The sequence below is a fragment of the Chenopodium quinoa genome, unplaced genomic scaffold (assembly GCF_001683475.1).
Source record: "Chenopodium quinoa cultivar QQ74 unplaced genomic scaffold, ASM168347v1, whole genome shotgun sequence".
NCBI classification, from domain to species: Eukaryota; Viridiplantae; Streptophyta; class Magnoliopsida; order Caryophyllales; family Amaranthaceae; genus Chenopodium; species Chenopodium quinoa.
In genome coordinates this window covers 118,885-138,192 of record NW_018744625.1, presented here as the reverse complement: position 1 = coordinate 138,192, position 19,308 = coordinate 118,885, and the positions used below count along the sequence as shown (strand labels likewise).

Here is a 19,308-nt window from a genome sequence, read left to right as displayed (position 1 = left end):
GAAAATCAAGTCTGGGACTTGGTTGACTTACCCGAAGGCTACATACCTATTGGATGTGATGTGGATTTAAACCCCTTAACTTAATAAAGAATCTAAAATCACACAAGTAACACAAGCCCTTCAAATTTCGTTAGAAAATCGAACAACTTAAAGATAACAAACCGGATATGACTTTGAAAACGACCACTCCTGGAACGAATTCAACGTCTCTCAAATTACCTAGACCACTCCTGGAACTAAGTACTTTGATGAACAAAACTTAGACTACTCCTAGAACTAAGAATTGATCGTTCTAATTATCAAAACAACTCCTTGAATTGAAAACTAGCAAAAGAATTTGTAAGCAATTAAGCAAAACAAATAATAAACTTGTATTGAATTTTCTGGTTTTTGTTGTTGTGTACAAAGCCACGAAAAATCCCTTATTTATAGACTAAAACTAACTATTTGTAAGTCTATTCAAACTAGAAAAAACCCTAGCCTTGACCCCAAAGTATCCGAGATAGAATAGGAAAACCAATTCTAATGGAACTAGGAAACTAGTAATAAGACTAGTTCTAATTAACCTAAAACTTCTTAAAACAATTCCTAATTGACTTAGAAATTATTTTAAAATAAAATAACAGAAATTAAGAAGATTCCTAATTGCTTAAACCAAGAAAAACCCTTTCAAGTGAAAGGTAAAAACTTGCAAGCAAAAACTCTAGAAAAAACTAAGTTAGGAAAATCTTTCTTTTCGTACTGCCGCCGAACCACCTTCTCACGCGCCGCCATCATCGACACGCGCCCCACCACCGTGTAGCTGGACTCAGGCCGGAGCTAGGGAGCCGGCGCGTGGCACCCACATCGGCGCATCGCCGCCGCTGCTGTCGTCGGAACCCAACTGGTCCTTGACTTCTTCTTCAATGGCTGCGCATGTTAACCATTCTTGATTCTTTACTCCAAGCTCGAACCCTATTGGCCTTAAAACCAATATGATTGGCTCTTCAAAAGAATTTCCCTCTTGATTCACATCATTCTCCCCTTCTTCAAAAGAATTTTTCCTCAAATTCGCATCATCCATGTAAGGAGAACAATTCCATGAAACCATCCAAATTCGACGAATACAAGCCAAAAGAACTATTACCTCAACGCTAGCAATTTTAAGCAATGTAACAACATCACCACGAGCAAGGCAATATTTTAGAAACAACCAATTCTCAATTTGGTCCTTGGTCTTCGAAGTTGACCATAAGAACACTTTAGGCTTCATGATATTTTTCTCATGTATGACTAACAATTTCTTCTCTTTATGCATGCCTAATGAATCCACCACTTCTAAAGAAACCATTAAATTATTATCTTGATTCACGAATGGCTCTTCAATAGTATCAAAAACCTTTTCCGACACCACCATTGGTAGATCATTATGAATAATCTGATCTTGAACAACGTCACACACAATTGGAACATCAATTGTTTCACTCACCTTTTCTTCGAGCTCTTTAGCACCTACATGTTCCTCTTCCTTATCCTTTTGACAATCTTCCTCCATCTCTTTAACTTTAACGCGGCATGGAATAATAGTTAAAGGAATAAGTTTGAACCTCTTGTTTCCCACCTTGACCGAATATGTGTTGGCCACACCATCATGTTTAACATGTCGATCAAATTGCCATGGTCTTCCTAAAAGAACGTGACAAGCACTCATAGGAATCACATCGCACCATAATTCTTCCTTGTAATTGCCAATGGAGTAATTCACCAAAGCTTGTTGTTCTACATGAAAACCCATAGAATTATCTAGCCAACCCAACTTATATGGTTTTTCATGATCTCTTGTAGGAAGTTGGAGTTTAGTAACCATCTCTGTAGACGCTACATTGGTACACGAACCACTATCAATGATCACCCTACAAGTTCTATCATCAACTTTGCATCGAGTATGAAACAAACTATCTTGTTGACCTTGAAAAATAATTTCTTCATGTAAATTCAGTCGCTCCATAAGCATATGTTTGTTACCAAAGCAAAAATCTACGTTATCATCTTCATGTTTTTTCTTCTTTTTATGACCTTGAAGTAACTTTGCAAATTCATCCATAGATTTTCGAATCCCTTCCTCCATAATTATGTGAAAAAAAACAGACATAAAAGACCCTGAAAAGACCTTGTAACGAAGGAGAACGAGCCTTCTGAAGTTGACAGAAAAACTGGTTATCCGAGAACAAGTGCGATTTGATGAACGAATTGTTGAACGATCAAAACCCCTGAAATCTGATACTAATTTGATGTGGATTTAAACCCCTTAACTTAATAAAGAATCTAAAATCACACAAGTAACACGAGCCCTTCGAATTTCGTTAGAAAATCGAACAACTTAAAGATAACAAACCGGATATGACTTTGAAAACGACCACTCCTGGAACGAATTCAACGTCTCTCAAATTACCTAGACCACTCCTGGAACTAAGTACTTTGATGAACAAAACTTAGACTACTCCTAGAACTAAGAATTGAACGTTCTAATTATCAAAACAACTCCTTGAATTGAAAACTAGCAAAAGAATTTGTAAGCAATTAAGCAAAACAAATAATAAACTTGTATTGAATTTTCTGGTTTTTGTTGTTGTGTACAAAGCCACGAAAAATCCCTTATTTATAGACTAAAACTAACTATTTGTAAGTCTATTCAAACTAGAAAAAACCCTAGCCTTGACCCCAAAGTATCCGAGATAGAATAGGAAAACCAATTCTAATGGAACTAGGAAACTAGTAATAAGACTAGTTCTAATTAACCTAAAACTTCTTAAAACAATTCCTAATTGACTTAGAAATTATTTTAAAATAAAATAACAGAAATTAAGAAGATTCCTAATTGCTTAAACCAAGAAAAACCCTTTCAAGTGAAAGGTAAAAACTTGCAAGCAAAAACTCTAGAAAAAACTAAGTTAGGAAAATCTTTCTTTTCGTACTGCCGCCGAACCACCTTCTCACGCGCCGCCATCATCGACACGCGCCCCACCACCGTGTAGCTGGACTCAGGCCGGAGCTAGGGAGCCGGCGCGTGGCACCCACATCGGCGCGTCGCCGCCGTTGCTGTCGTCGGAACCCAACTGGTCCTTGACTTCTTCTTCAATGGCTGCGCATGTTAACCATTCTTGATTCTTTACTCCAAGCTCGAACCCTATTGGCCTTAAAACCAATATGATTGGCTCTTCAAAAGAATTTCCCTCTTGATTCACATCATTCTCCCCTTCTTCAAAAGAATTTTTCCTCAAATTCGCATCATCCATGTAAGGAGAACAATTCCATGAAACCATCCAAATTCGACGAATACAAGCCAAAAGAACTATTACCTCAACGCTAGCAATTTTAAGCAATGTAACAACATCACCACGAGCAAGGCAATATTTTAGAAACAACCAATTCTCAATTTGGTCCTTGGTCTTCGAAGTTGACCATAAGAACACTTTAGGCTTCATGATATTTTTCTCATGTATGACTAACAATTTCTTCTCTTTATGCATGCCTAATGAATCCACCACTTCTAAAGAAACCATTAAATTATTATCTTGATTCACGAATGGCTCTTCAATAGTATCAAAAACCTTTTCCGACACCACCATTGGTAGATCATTATGAATAATCTGATCTTGAACAACGTCACACACAATTGGAACATCAATTGTTTCACTCACCTTTTCTTCGAGCTCTTTAGCACCTACATGTTCCTCTTCCTTATCCTTTTGACAATCTTCCTCCATCTCTTTAACTTTAACGCGGCATGGAATAATAGTTAAAGGAATAAGTTTGAACCTCTTGTTTCCCACCTTGACCGAATATGTATTGGCCACACCATCATGTTTAACATGTCGATCAAATTGCCATGGTCTTCCTAAAAGAACGTGACAAGCACTCATAGGAATCACATCGCACCATAATTCTTCCTTGTAATTGCCAATGGAGTAATTCACCAAAGCTTGTTGTTCTACATGAAAACCCATAGAATTATCTAGCCAACCCAACTTATATGGTTTTTCATGATCTCTTGTAGGAAGTTGGAGTTTAGTAACCATCTCTGTAGACGCTACATTGGTACACGAACCACTATCAATGATCACCCTACAAGTTCTATCATCAACTTTGCATCGAGTATGAAACAAACTATCTTGTTGACCTTGAAAAATAATTTCTTCATGTAAATTCAGTCGCTCCATAAGCATATGTTTGTTACCAAAGCAAAAATCTACGTTATCATCTTCATGTTTTTTCTTCTTTTTATGACCTTGAAGTAACTTTGCAAATTCATCCATAGATTTTCGGATCCCTTCCTCCATAATTATGTGAAAAAAAACAGACATAAAAGACCCTGAAAAGACCTTGTAACGAAGGAGAACGAGCCTTCTGAAGTTGACAGAAAAACTGGTTATCCGAGAACAAGTGCGATTTGATGAACGAATTGTTGAACGATCAAAACCCCTGAAATCTGATACTAATTTGATGTGGATTTAAACCCCTTAACTTAATAAAGAATCTAAAATCACACAAGTAACACGAGCCCTTCGAATTTCGTTAGAAAATCGAACAACTTAAAGATAACAAACCGGATATGACTTTGAAAACGACCACTCCTGGAACGAATTCAACGTCTCTCAAATTACCTAGACCACTCCTGGAACTAAGTACTTTGATGAACAAAACTTAGACTACTCCTAGAACTAAGAATTGAACGTTCTAATTATCAAAACAACTCCTTGAATTGAAAACTAGCAAAAGAATTTGTAAGCAATTAAGCAAAACAAATAATAAACTTGTATTGAATTTTCTGGTTTTTGTTGTTGTGTACAAAGCCACGAAAAATCCCTTATTTATAGACTAAAACTAACTATTTTTAAGTCTATTCAAACTAGAAAAAACCCTAGCCTTGACCCCAAAGTATCCGAGATAGAATAGGAAAACCAATTCTAATGGAACTAGGAAACTAGTAATAAGACTAGTTCTAATTAACCTAAAACTTCTTAAAACAATTCCTAATTGACTTAGAAATTATTTTAAAATAAAATAACAGAAATTAAGAAGATTCCTAATTGCTTAAACCAAGAAAAACCCTTTCAAGTGAAAGGTAAAAACTTGCAAGCAAAAACTCTAGAAAAAACTAAGTTAGGAAAATCTTTCTTTTCGTACTGCCGCCGAACCACCTTCTCACGCGCCGCCATCATCGACACGCGCCCCACCACCGTGTAGCTGGACTCAGGCCGGAGCTAGGGAGCCGGCGCGTGGCACCCACATCGGCGCGTCGCCGCCGCTGCTGTTGTCGGAACCCAACTGGTCCTTGACTTCTTCTTCAATGGCTGCGCATGTTAACCATTCTTGATTCTTTACTCCAAGCTCGAACCCTATTGGCCTTAAAACCAATATGATTGGCTCTTCAAAAGAATTTCCCTCTTGATTCACATCAGGATGTAAGTAGATTTTCAAGTTGAAAACCGAAAAAGATGGAATTGTATTCATTTACAAAGCTAGATTGGTAGAAAAAGGTTACAGACAAGTTCATGGTATTGATTACGATGAAACATTTTCTCCAGTCGCAATGCTTAAATCCGTTCGGATCCTTCTAGCGATTGCTGCATATTACAATTACGAAATATAGTAGATGGACGTCAAAACCGCCTTCCTCAATGGAATTTTGGAAGAAATTGTGCACATGACACAACCTGAAGGTTTTGTCGACTAAAACGATGCTAGAAATGTATCCAAGCTTAAGAAGTCCATTTACGGATTAAAGCAAGCAAGCAGAAGTTGGAATCTACGATTTGATGAAGCCATTAGTAAGTTTGGTTTTATCAAAAATCCAGATGAGTCTTGTGTTTACAAGAAGATCAGTGGGAGTAACATCATTCCTAGTCTTATATGTTGACAACATTTTGCTCATTGGAAATAACATTCCGTTATTAGAGTCTGTAAAAGCTTGGATCGGAAAATGTTTTTCAATGAAAGACTTGGGAGAGGCTTAGTACATATTAGGCATCAAGATCTATAGGGATAGATCAAAGAGGATGATAGGATTGAGTTAAAGTACTTATATTGATAAGGTACCAGCTCGATTCAACATGGAAGGAGCCAAGAGAGGCCACCTACCCATGTCACATAGCATAACCCTTAGCTAGCAGCAGTGTTCAAAGACACCTGATGAGCGGGAAAGGATGAATCACATTCCATATGCTTTGCTTGTTGGATCGATCATGTATGCCATGATATGTACTAGGCCAGATGTATTGTATGCCTTAAGCGCTACGAACCGATACCAATCAGACCCAGGAGAGGCGTATTGGACTACGGCCAAGAATATCCTAAAGTACCTGAAAAGGAACAAGGATAAATTCCTGGTCTATGGTGGTAGAGATGAATTGGTTGTTAAGGGATACACCGACGCAAGCTTCCAGACAGATAGTGACGACTTCAAGTCATAATCTAGGTACATATTATGTCTCAATGGAGGAGCGTTTAGTTGGAAGAGTGATAAGAAAAGCACAACTGTTGATTCTACAACTGAAGCCAAATACTTGGCAGCATCTGAGGCAACTAAGGAGGCAGTTTGGATTCGTAAGTTCATTGGGGAACTTGATGTTGTACTCTCCATCAAGGGTCCAATAGATCTTTATTGTGACAACAATGCGGCTATTGCTCAAGCCAGAGAGCCACGAGAACATCATAAGGTCAAACATGTCAAGAGGCGATTTCACATGATTAGAGAATGGAAATCAGAAGATGAAATCAGAATTTGCAAGGTTGGAACTGAGGATAATGTAGCCAATCCACTTACTAAACCTTTGTCTTAAGTGAAGCACAACAAAAACGTTGAGGCAATGAGAATCAAGCACATTTCAAAATGGATTTGATTTCCTTATTTTAGTGTTTTAATTAAATTTTGGACAATGTTGATGAAAATACCTATGATGAACCATTCAGTTTTGGAGTTATGAAATTTTCATGCAATTTAAAACACACCGTTTCTATTTAATTATGGTTTAGAATTAAATAATGAGTCCATTCAATTTAAAGAATATTCAAAATAGGGTATCAAGACCAGTCTTGATAAGGAAACACTTATTAAGTGAACGTTGAGTACTGTAATCGAAAATTATCCCTAATCGAGGTCATTTAAAAAATGAACGATTAATAACCAGTTGAGATTAGTGTGTAGTTTGATTTATAGCACCGTTTCATGTGCTACAAGGACATGATTGTCATGAATCATTTACACAAGTATTGATTAGAACCATACTGGATCGACCTATGAGAATACTTTAAGAGATTCAAAATCGTCATAAGTATAATTCTCATTATTGTTTTCAAAACCTTTTTCCTTGACCTTGAGTATTGTGAGATTTCTTGTTTGAGTACTAGTATGCATTGATGATTGTCAAACGTCTGCCGTAATAGGGGATTATAACGGCATCACTCAGGTGGCTAGGTCCTCTTGGTAAGAGAAGCTACATTACAAGACTGGGAATGCCCCCCCACTAATAATAGGGAACATGTCTTGTTGTTTACAAGGCCTCTCGAAGAGCGAGACTGTGAAAATGCATTGCCGTGCTCTGATGGATTTTAGAAATAATCTACTTATTAATAGTCAAACTCGGATTTCGAGAAACACTTCTGGACGTAACAGGGATTACGAATAAAATTACCCTGTGGTTCATGAAGAGACATGAAGAGACATAAGAAAGGGGATATACACTAAATGCTCACTTGTCTGGAAGGACAAGTGGGAGATTGAAAGGAATGGTGTCCTTCGAACAAGTTCATTATTCTAATAGTGAGTTCAAAATTATTAGAAAGCTAATATATTCAGTAAGGTGAAGTGATCAAAATGCCTAGGTAGAGGCCGCTTCCGATCAGTAATATTAATGTATAATTAATATCACATCTTAATCTTGACTGATCCCTTCGGGTCACACCCAAACAATTAACAAACCAACACGACCAATTAATTTATAAGAAATTTATGAGTTGCCTCGGTATTAAATCTAAAATTTGAGCAAAGAGCGTCAAAACTGAGCGTCGAAACTCGAGTCAAAATAATAAAAGACGAGACGCGCAAATCATAATAAATCAGCATAATTTCCCAAAATACCCCTAGCATCTGAATGCTATGAGCATGCGGGTGCTAGGGGCATAATTTACTAGCATAGGTTCCTAGCATGTGCACCAAGGCGAGCCTAGGCTGGCTTGTGCATGCTAGCACATCAATGCTAGCAGCCAAGGGCAGCCGCGGTCGCAAGCAGCTGCAGCAGCCCGCACAAGGTATGCGTGGCTTGCTGGCCGCAAGCAGCAGCAGCCCGCACAAGGTATGCGTGGCTTGCTGGCCGCAAGCAGCAGCAGCCCGCACAAGGTGTGCGTGGATTGCTGGCCGCAAGTAGCAGCAGCCCGCACAAGCGTGCGAGGCTTGCTAGCTGCGAGCAGCAGCAGCTCGCATCACCTTAGTGCGGGTAGTTGTGCCATGGCTAAGGGGAAGCATGTGAAGGGAGGGTTTAAGTGTGAGGGACATGTGGCACATGAGAGTATGGAGTGGGGAGCAAGTATGGTCCCCTACTCTCCAAGTGGTCCTCACTTCCCTTTACATGTATTAGTGACACTTGAAGATTTATTTTTAGTTTGCTTATTTATTTTAATTTAGCTTTAAAATAAATTGTGGAATTTCATGCTCCCACATTGATGGGATAGAAATTCCCACTCTTACTCCTCCCTAGAAATACCCACCTTGGGATTTTGGGGAGAGTGCTAGAGTAGGAGTTCAATAGAGCATTGCGTTAGCAAAAACTCTTAAACTCATATAATCCTTGGGATTTCATCGAACCTCACTAACTCGAGGTAACAGACCTAAAATTTGGTAGTTGTTTTTGCGGGTGGATCTCCGTCGGAGGCTCTCGTATTTTCGAGGCTAAGCTTCTCTAGTAAGAGCCCAATTTGTGGGGCGAAGCACGCGACAAAGGTAAATTTCCTATTTTGCCCTTTTGTGTTTATTTATGCATTAGTGATATTATTTATTGTGAGCGTGATCCTTGGCTCGGGTTTTTTTTTTTCGTGGTGAGTGGGACTCACCAAACCCCAACAGGCCTCGTTTCTTGAGTCGTGGCAACGAACACGGTCGTCGATCATCCCGAGCCGCACCCGCTATGAGATGTGAAACTTGGGCGCGAAGTAAAGAGTGAGCTTGTCCCAGTAAGGGAACTCCCTTAGGCTAGTGGAAGCTGCTTCACCTGCGTGAACGGGCTCGTCCTTCCAGTGAGCCTCACGAAAATGAGAACTAGATCCACGACGTCAAGACATACTAAATTATGCAAAACAATAATAAATCAAAGGTTCTATAGTATCTAAAGTTCGCCTAGCCGCGTGATACTATGTTTGAACAAAAGCCAGAGTACGTAGTACTAAAACAGAGCATGATTTTAATTCGTGCATAAATAACATTTTCTAACAACTTTTTACAATACTGTAGCAAAAAGTACGACAAATTAATCATGAATAGATAACAAGAACATCAAGAATGAGCCACATTGTTCTCACGAACTCAAAGGTGTCAACAATGGAAAAACGTTTGTTTCTTCACCAAATCGAGTAAAACAAATCGAATTAAGCAACACAAGCTTTGAATTTTTCGGAAATTCGTGAATAAAAGTGTTCTAGGTATGGATCCAAGGATACTGTTAATGTAAGTTGGGTCTCTTCGATAACCTGCACATGGCAATTCACGTGAACTTCCCTCGAGGGTGGCTTGAGGAACCCCCCCTAATGCCTAAGTTAGAGTGTATTTAAAGAAAGAAAGTGTACTTAGAGATATGTAGGAAGTGTAATAATTCATGTGTCAAACCTCCTTTTTTGTTATACTTTGTCCTCTAGGTGTACGATCTCATTTGTGGAGAGTCTTTCCTGGTGAGCCTTGCGGGATGATTTTATCGGGCTGGTGAGCTCCTCTTAGTCGCTCTTTTAGCAATAAGTGCACACCCTGGGAGCCAGAAGATAGTGCAGTGGGAGTTACCCTATACAACTAGCCCCTCAAGAGGTTGTATGAGGTCACTTATGTCAGACCTTGTCAGCACGATGCAACCTTTTCTTCTGAGCCCAGCGGGAAGGAATAGCTCAACAGGAGCTATCCCCTAAAACTAGCCCCTCAAGAGATGGTATTAGGTCATTCATGGCAGCTATTCTGAGCGTGTAGCCTTACGAGCCGTTTCTCAACGAGTCGTCTGGCTAAATTACCCCGTACGCTCCTAGCCCTTAAGTCTTTGGATCGGTGATGCGATCCTGTGGCTTGGGAGGTCAGGTTGCGATTCTAGTAACGCGGTTTTACTACTAGTTGTTTATGGTGGCTCCTCTTCTACCTGCGATGTGCATGTCCCGCTGAAGTGTGGCGAGACTACGAGGAGGAATTATGATTGCTTTTGCAGACGTTTGAGAAATCACTAGCTTGCGAAGAGGAATTTCGATCACTCCTGCGAAAGTCTTAGAAATGATGATCTTGCGGAGAGGAATTTCAATCACTCCCGCTGAAGTCTGAGAAATGACTATCTTATTGACAAGAATTTTGATCACTCCCGCCGAAGTCTGAGAAATGACTATCTTGCGTAGTGAAATTTCGATTACTCCCGTCGAAGTCTAAGAAATGACGATCTTGCGGAGAGGAATTTTGATCACTCCCGCTGAAGTCAGAGAAATGACTATCTTGGGGAGAGGAATTTTGATCACTCCCGCTTAAGTCTGAGAAATTGCGATCTTGCAGAGAGAAATTTTGATCACTCCCGCTAAAGTCTGAGAAATGACGATCGTGCGGAGAGGAATTTCGATCACTCCTGCTGAAGTCTTCTTTTTTCTTTTTTTTTTCTTTTAAAAAGTGTTTGCATGAGTGGGACACGTGCCGATAATCCGAGCCGTTTGTTTGATTTTACCAAAGTAACATGGCGGTTTGGCTTTATTTCTTGCTCCACAACCTATTTACTCCCTATTAAATTCATTGTCCCCTTTTTCATTTATTTTTACCTTCATTATTATTTTTATCTTCCTTTGCTTCTTCATTCTCTTTTTCAAATTTTTTGCTCTTCATCTTCTTCTCGGACGCGCATCGCTCCTCCATTGTTGTGGTAAGATCTTTACTTTTCATCCTCGTTCTTACTTCATTTTTTATGGGTTTTTTTTATTTCTTTCTATTCTTCTTCTTCGCTGAATTATTGCTTTTCATTTTTTGTTGCAGTTTGAAACCCCATTCTCTGTTTGGTGTCTTTGGTCGCCGTTGTTGTTGTACCCTGTTGCTTCTGCAACTTCTTGTCATAAAGGTACTAACTTTGTACCTTTTCTTGTATTTTATATTCCCCATTTTGCTTCTTTGTGTATTTTCCCTCGTAAAAAAGCCTCTTTTTGTTAATTTTGATTGCCTTTATCCCGTTTGTTGTTGTATTTGTATTCTTGATTCTTTCCCTTCACTCTTCCCCATTCACTACTACAAAAATTGCTCAAGTGATCCGTTGTAATATGCCTGAGAGATCACCTTAGAACGAGTCTCTATCTCATGGGTCTCTTTGATAAACTGACCCGTCCATTAAAGGGGTCTGTTTATGAGGACAAAAAGACCCGTCATTAATGATACCAGATATGTCATATATGTTTTATGATTGATATTTTTGAAGGGAAAGAGACCATTATTTGAGATATAGGTTTTGTTTAGTGGGTATCAAACAGATCCATCATGTCAGTTAACAGGTCTGTTTGGTCCCATTATTTTTTTAAAAAAAATAAATAAATGGGTTTTGGTTTAATATTATTTGCATTTTAAATTTAAAATTTCCGTATTCTATGCTTTATACGAATTCACATTTAGTAGAAATTTCATAATACTGGAACTATTGTAATTTATACTTGAAGAGCACTAGAATAATAATGGGCTAAACTAAAGTTAATAAAATCTAACATAAAATCCTACTCGTAGCAAATAAAAAAAAACAAAAAAAAAAACAATAAATTTAAGTTACTTAAATTCACAATTGTAATTACATCAAGGCCGCCCTTTTTTCATCAAATCTGGATATCAATGGCGAAGAAGAAGAAGCAAGCTATTTCTACACCTCAAGTAGTGCAACAAAAGACTGCTCATGAAGTTGTTGGTTCGATTTTGCAAAATTTGGGAATTTCAAGCACCCCTTTCGTACCTAGCCCGATTCAGGAGGGGGATGAACTGCTTACTCCGGCGCTGGCATTAGTTAAGACGGCTTGTGGTGCTATTTCCGTTGTTCCATTGGATGGTGAAGCTACTTTTGTTGCTGAAGCTGCTGCTAGGCCGAGTCAGTCCAATGGAACAGTACCTAGGGTTTCTAGGTTTACTGTTCCATTGGTGGCTGGTGGATCTGGGCACGGTGGTGAGCCAGAGTGTTCTGTTCATTACTCCTCACCTTCTCCGGAGCATAATGTGCATAAAGTTAATGAAGATCGAGCTGCTTCTCTTCCTGACTTGGAGTTGAACTCGCGCATTTCTGGTGAAAATCGTGCTGCTTCTTCCCCTGTTCTAGAGCAGAATGTGAATCGTGCTTCATCTTTTACTGGGAAATTGGCTGCAAAAGGGGCTACTCTATCCTTTGTTGCTCCGAAAGTGCAAGATGGAAAACTCATTGCTGAGCTACAGGCAGCCGAGCTTGAGGAAGGTAATCAAAAATGGGCTAATGCTCTTGTTTTTTATGTGGTTGGCTTTTATCCTACTATTGCTGCTGTTCTTCGTTTCTTTTCTCAACAATGGAATGATATGCAAAAACCAGATGTGTATTAGCATGATGATGGGTACTTTATTATCAGTATGTGTTCTAGTGATGATAGAGATGCTATACTATATTCTGGTCCTCATATGTTCTTCGGAAAGCCTGCAATAGTGAAGCCTTGATGTCCCGATTTTGATTTTCATGCTGAAATTCTTAGAACTATTCCTCTGTGGGTTAAATTCCCTAATCTCCCACTTAATTGTTGGGGATCTCACACTCTTAGCCGCCTTGGTAGTTTGCTTGGAGTGCCAATTTGTGTTGATGAGTGTACTACTAGACAACTAAGAGTGTCTTTTGCTAGGGTTCTGATTGAAATTGATGTTACAAAGCCTATGCCAACCTCTGTGTGGGTTGAGAGTCCTTCAAAGGAATTATTGGAGATCAAGGTGGTGTATGAGTGGGCTCCTTCTTTTTGCTCTAAGTGTAACAAGATTAATCATGATTGCTCTGTTAAGCCTCTTATGCCTAAGCAGGCTTCTAAGCAACCGGCTCCTGTTCCTCCTAAGAAAAAGCAAGTTTGGGCTCCTAAGTCTACCCATGTTCATGCTTCTACTGCTGCTATTGATGTTGGTGTTTTTGTTCATGGTCAATGTATTATTACTCCACAGGTTCATACGTCTAAGAATTCAAATGAGGGGTGGAGAATAGTAGGGAGGGAGACAAAAAGCCAGCAAACTAGAGTTCATCAGCCTGCTTCTACCTCTAATGCCTTTGTTTCTTTATTTGCAAATGAAATGGATGGTGCAGGTGGTTTCACTATAAATCTAAGCGGGGGTGAGGTTAATCTCCCTTTGGTGTCATGATTTACTCTGTTTGGAATGTCAGGGGCCTGAATGACCCTGGCAAAGTTGCCTCTGTAAGGAGGTTGCTTCACTTTCATTCAGTTGATGTTGTTGGATTGCTTGAAACAAAAATCAAATTGAAAAATGTTCTCACTTATCAGAGGAAGTTTGGCTCTTCTTGGCTATGGTTGTGTAATTATGATCATTCTCCCAAAGGGAGGATTTGACTTGGTTGGAATGTGGATAAACTAACTGTTAATGTCTTGAAGATTCATGAACAGTTCATTCGTTGTACTGTTTCTTCTAAGGATCTCTCTACTCAAATTTACCTCACTGTTGTCTATGGTCTTCACTCCATTCATGATAGGCTTTCTTTGTGGGAGGGGCTCAGAAGCATCTCTATCAAGAATTCTCCTTGGCTTTGTGTTGGTGACTATAACTCTGTTCTTCATACTTCTGATAGGCTTCATGGTGCAGATGTTATTGATTATGAGACTAGAGACTTTCAGAATTTGGTATATGATTTAGACCTCACTGAGCTCAAAAGCAAAGGGCCCTTCTACTCTTGGTCTAATAAGGCTCATACTGGCCCTAGAACGCTCTATAGACTTGATAGGGTCTTTGGTAATCAAGCTTGGTTAGCTTCTCATGGGCATGTGGAGACTGTTTATCTACCTCCTTCTTTATCTGATCATAGTCCAGTTCTGTTGGATATTTGCTCTGGCCCTGTTGGGAAAGGTAGACCTGAAGAATCTGATGCTATTAAGGTTGTCAAGCACTGGAATGATATTCAGGAAAGCATGTTCAGGCAAAAATCTAGGATTAATTGGGTTAAGCTTGGAGATGGCAATTCTCACTACTTCTTCTCTGTGATGAGGACTAGGCAAGCAAGGAATAGAATTGACTCCATTTTTTATTCTAATCAGGTGTTGCTCAAGAATCCAGATGCTATTTCTCATGAAATTATCTCTTTCTATAAGTATCTTTTAGGGACTCAGGCTCCTTGGCTCCCTGTTGTTGACCTTGTTACTATGAGGAGGGGTAAGCAGCTTAGCTCTACTTCTCAGAGCTACCTCATTAGGCCTGTTTCTCATGATGAAATTGATATCGCCCTTAAGGGAATTGATAACACTAAAGCTCCTGGTATTGATGGCTTTAACTCCTTTTTCTTTAAGAGAGCTTGGCATATTGTGAAAGATGATATTTATGCAAGTGTTATTGAATTCTTTAATAATGGGACCTTTCCTAGGCAATGGAATTTCACAACTAACACTTTGGTTCCTAAAGTCCTTTCTGCTTCTCATGTTAAGGATTTTAGGCCTGTAGCTTGTTGTACTGTGGTCTATAAGCTCATTTCTAAGGTCATAACTGCTAGGCTTGCTACTGTCATTGGTGAGGTGATTGATGATGCTCAGGCAGGGTTCATTCCTGGCAAGCACATTGGTGACAATATTCTTCTTGGAACTGAACTGATCAAAGGCTATGATCACAAATTCATCTCTCCCAGGTGTATGGTTAAGGTGGATTTGAAGAAAGCTTATGATTCAGTTGAGTGGGGATTCTTGATCACTGTCATGCAGGAGCTTGGTTTCCCTCAGGGATTTGTTGATTGGATCTGGAATTGTCTTACTTCTGTCTCTTACTCTATTCTTATTAATGGTTTTCCTGCCCCCCCCCCCCCTTTGAAGCTAAGAAAAGGTTAAGACAAGGTGACCCTATGTCTCCTTTTCTCTTTGCTATTGGTATGGAATACCTCTCCAGATGCCTTGATGAGCTTAGGTTATCTCCTGATTTTAACTTTCACCCTAGATGTGAAAAGTTAAACCTAACTCCTATGATGTTTGCTGATGACTTGTTGATGTTTTCCCGAGCTGATAGTGTCTCTGTTAAGCTTCTCTTCCAAGCCTTCTCGAAATTCTCGGGTGCCTCTGGGCTTTCTGCTAATCTTGATAAAAGTGAAGTCTACTTTGGAGGAGTCTCTATTGATGTCCAGAAAGAGTTGAGGGAGCTTCTTAGTGTTTCTCAAGGCTCCATTCCTTTTAGGTATCTTGGGGTCCCTTTTTCTTCAAAGAAGCTTACTATTGCTCAATGTAGGCCTTTGGTGGAGAAAGTCACTGCTAGAATTCAAGGGTGGATGGCTAAACACTTGTCCTATGCTGGGAGGCTTCAATTGGTGAAGAGTGTGTTGTTTGGTATCCAGACTTATTGGGCTCAAATTTTTATTCTTCCGAAGAAAATTCTGAAAGAGATTGAGGCTAGGTTCAGATGCTTTCTTTGGACTGGATCCTCTGATCCTGCTAAGAAGTCTTTGGTTGCCTGGAATAATGTCTGTCTTCCTAAAGTTTGTGGTGGCTGGAACTTACTTTCTCTTCCTGAGTGGAATAAAGCAGCTGTCACTAAGTTACTCTGGGATATTGCTCACAAGGCTGATAATCTTTGGGTTAAGTGGGTTCATATCTACTACTTCAAGCATAAAGATTGTTGGACCACCCCTACCCCTGCTAGATGCTCTTGGTTCTTGAAGAAGATTTTGAGTTGTAGAGATATTGTGAATGATCAAGGGGGATAGGATGGGTTCGTTCAGGGCAACAAGTTGAGAATCAAGAAGCTTTATGCTGCTATTAGGCCTCAAGTGCCTAAAGTTCCTTGGAAGAGAGTTACTTGCCATAACTTAGCAACTCCCAAAAGTGTTTTTATCTTGTGGCACATCTCTTGTGTTCCAAAGTGTTTCCTATGTCTGAATGGCAATGAAAGTGTTCAACACTTATTTTTTTATTGTGATTTCTCTAGAAAGGTTTGGAGCAAGGTTTTGGGTATCTTACATGTTTCCAAGCCTGTTCAGGAGTTTAGTGATGAGGTCGATTGGATGAAGAAAATCTGCAGAAGTTCCAGATTGAAGAATAAAGTGATCTAGGTGGCCTTTACTGAAACAATTTATGGTATTTGGATCCAAAGGAATGCAGTTCTCTTTACTGGTTGCTGCAAATCTGTTGATGCCCTTGTTCGGGATATTGTCTTTCATTCAGTTTGTAGGATCCAGGCGGGAAGCAAATATTTGATTATTTAGGGCTTGTCTCGGGCTCCTTTTTCTTGAAGCTGAGGCTCCCATGCATCTTTTTTTTGTTTGTTTTTCCTTCTCTGCTGGCTGTTTTTCTATGCTGTATGCTGGTTGCTGTTTTTTTTTGCCTTGCTGTCTGTGCACTGCTGGTTGCTGCTGTGTACTGTTGAGTGCTGCTGGCTGTTTGCTGTTACTGCTGCCCTGCTGTGTGTGCTACTGCACTGCTGTTGTGTTGCTGTTTTTGTTGTTGCAGTTTGTTGCTGCTGTGTGTTGCTGGTTTTGTTGCTGGTTGCTGCTGCTGCATTTCTATCTGTAGCTGCAGCACTGTTGTGCTGCTGTCTGTTGTTGCTGTACTGCTACTGGTGTTATGCTGCTGCTGCACTACTGTACTGCTGTTTGTGCTGTTGTTCTGCTGTTTTGCTGCTGCTGCACTGTTCTCTGCCCTGCTGTGCTTGCTGCTGGTGCTGCTGTGCACTGTTGTGCTTGCTGTCTGCTGAGCTGCTGCTTGCTGGCTCTGCTTGTTGTTGCTGTTGAGCTGCTGTTTCTGTTGGTCTATGCACTGTTGTATGGTGTCTTATGCTATATGCCCTGTTGTCTGCTGTTTGGTGCAAGCTTTGTTGCTCCTTTTGTTGCCTATTTTTGTTTTTATTGGTGTTTTGGTCAGTTTGCAGGCATGTCTGCTTCTGATTGTTGTTTATGGTGGCTTTTGGGTGTGTGGTTTTGTTGTTTTTCTGTTTTTTTTGTTGTCTGGTCCTGATTTCCTGAACCCTTCCTAGAAGGTGGCCGGAAATCTGAGTCTAGTTGTTCTAGGCCCTTCCTAGAACTCTTCCTAGAAGGTGGCTAGGCTTGGGTCTAGAACTGGTTGTGCGGTTGGCCTGTTGTTTTCAGGTCTTTTGGTGCTCTGGTGGTAGTTATAACTTAGCTTTTGTAAGTTGTAACTTTCTTTCTTTCGTAATAAAATCTTATTTTCCAAAAAAAAAAAAAAAAAAGGTGATAAGGGCGAATCCTAAAATTTTTAATGGACCGGGCCGAAACTATAAAGAATTTCAAATAATAAAGCCACATGAAAAAAAAATGTGCAAGCAAGGAGAATTTAACTCTTGACCTTCCAAATCTAAAAGTAACTAAACAACTATAGACACCCAAATGTGTCTCCCCAAAAACCAAACCCAATGATGAATACTTTTCACGTCGCTTGATTATCAAATGAGGTAAAAGTGTGAAAAGTCTTGTGATGCGGTTGTTTTAATATAATCTTTCTTTCTGTTTTTAAAATCTTCTCTATTTATGAAAATACACAGTCCAATTTACCTCGGTCCATGTCAAGGGTCCAATAATAGTGTAGTTGGGTCGAGCAAATAAAGAGCTTTCCAATGATATATTATAAGCCCAATTCTGACAAATAATGAGGATGTTATGGTCCAAATACTAAATTGGGTCTGAAATGGTTTTATGGACCAATGATCTAGTGGATGGCCCATTAATTATTATTTTAAAAAATATTGGGATCAATTCTAATTTTCTAGAATAGTGTAAGGAGGGTGATCCCATCGTAAGGGGTACTCTCCTTAAATGCCCATGGCCGCTTAAAAGCCTAGGACTTTACACTTGTTAGGGTGTAGTAGGATTTGAATTCCTGACTGATTGGGGGACCTTGAATTATAGAATTGATTCTATCATTACGCTTTTTTGTAAGAAATAAGTAGGGAGTCGCCAATGAATTTTAGGAAAAACTCATAAACCTCATTCATGCCTTTTTTCCATGTGGAGTTCATGGAATAATTAGCACGAATCATAAGTTTACCCATGCCCAAATTGGTGTATAAACCAGAAATGAGCTTGGGAGCGAGAGTACTAAAATAACGTTCCTTTTAGAGGGGAATCGTTATCCTGGCCCTAGTGCGGCCTCTACTAGCTCTTCCTTTTTTACAATATCATCACCAAACAATATATGCAACGCGATACCTGAAACTATGTTAGTTAGTTTTATTTACAAGCATTAATTCACATAGGAATTACATCGTAATGTCGTTATTCTTATTTTATTAAATTCGTGAAAAGAACAAGAAAAACAATATTCGCCTTGGTTTAAGTGATCAACCAACAATTTTTTAATTCAATTCTAATCTTTATTTAACGCAAGATACTATTTGGAATTGATTAATTAATTATTTTAAAGTTGATCAAACAACACTAATTAATTAAATAAGGTTCTTTTAAACAAGAAAATAAATGTGATTTAACTAAGTGCTTGGGAATTTACCACTTATCTTTGCTAGATCTCCGTTTAGACAACACTTATGGACTCCTTCTTGTTGGGAAACCTCCATCGTAGTAACAAAATTTAAAAAGGTGAGTGTTTAGGACAAGAGGGGCTAGGTTGCACAAGTTCACAAGTATTTCGCCAGAGTTTTAGGTTAATTTCTGTTTGTTTAAGCCTGGGTCTAAGCTCGTATTTATAGGGAATGATTAGGTTTAGGGTTTCGAGCATTCTGCCGCAGCAGGTGTTGCGCGCAACAAGATGAGTTGCACGCGGCATCCCAGCGCAAGTGATTGGGTTGCGCTGCTACGGGCAGCGCAACTAAATGTCTTGCGGGCGGATTTATGGTAAGATTCGATTTATATTTTTCGTATAATTCTGAATCTTCCGTAGCGCAACTCTGAAGGTTGCGCTGGGTGTCGC

General features: G+C 39.4%; 1 protein-coding gene across 1 annotated transcript; it reads left to right on the top strand.

Moving 5' to 3' along the window:
- Nucleotides 1-11,589: 11,589 nt before the first annotated feature.
- Nucleotides 11,590-17,159, top strand: LOC110700235. Its single transcript, XM_021877742.1, has 2 exons — nucleotides 11,590-12,674; nucleotides 16,879-17,159. Exons 1-2 carry the CDS (start codon nucleotides 12,068-12,070, stop codon nucleotides 17,157-17,159), a joined length of 888 nt encoding a protein of 295 aa, XP_021733434.1. The 5' UTR covers nucleotides 11,590-12,067.
- Nucleotides 17,160-19,308: the final 2,149 nt, after the last annotated feature.

What these genes read in the sequence shown, in the direction of transcription:
- LOC110700235 (XM_021877742.1), top strand. Translation starts at nt 12,068, where the DNA reads ATGGCGAAGAAGAAGAAGCAAGCTATTTCTACACCTCAAGTAGTGCAA. An exon ending in GGCAGCCGAGCTTGAGGAAG is followed by an intron (nt 12,675 to 16,878) that starts GTAATCAAAAAT and finishes TTGTTGTTGCAG; the next exon opens with TTTGTTGCTGCTGTGTGTTG.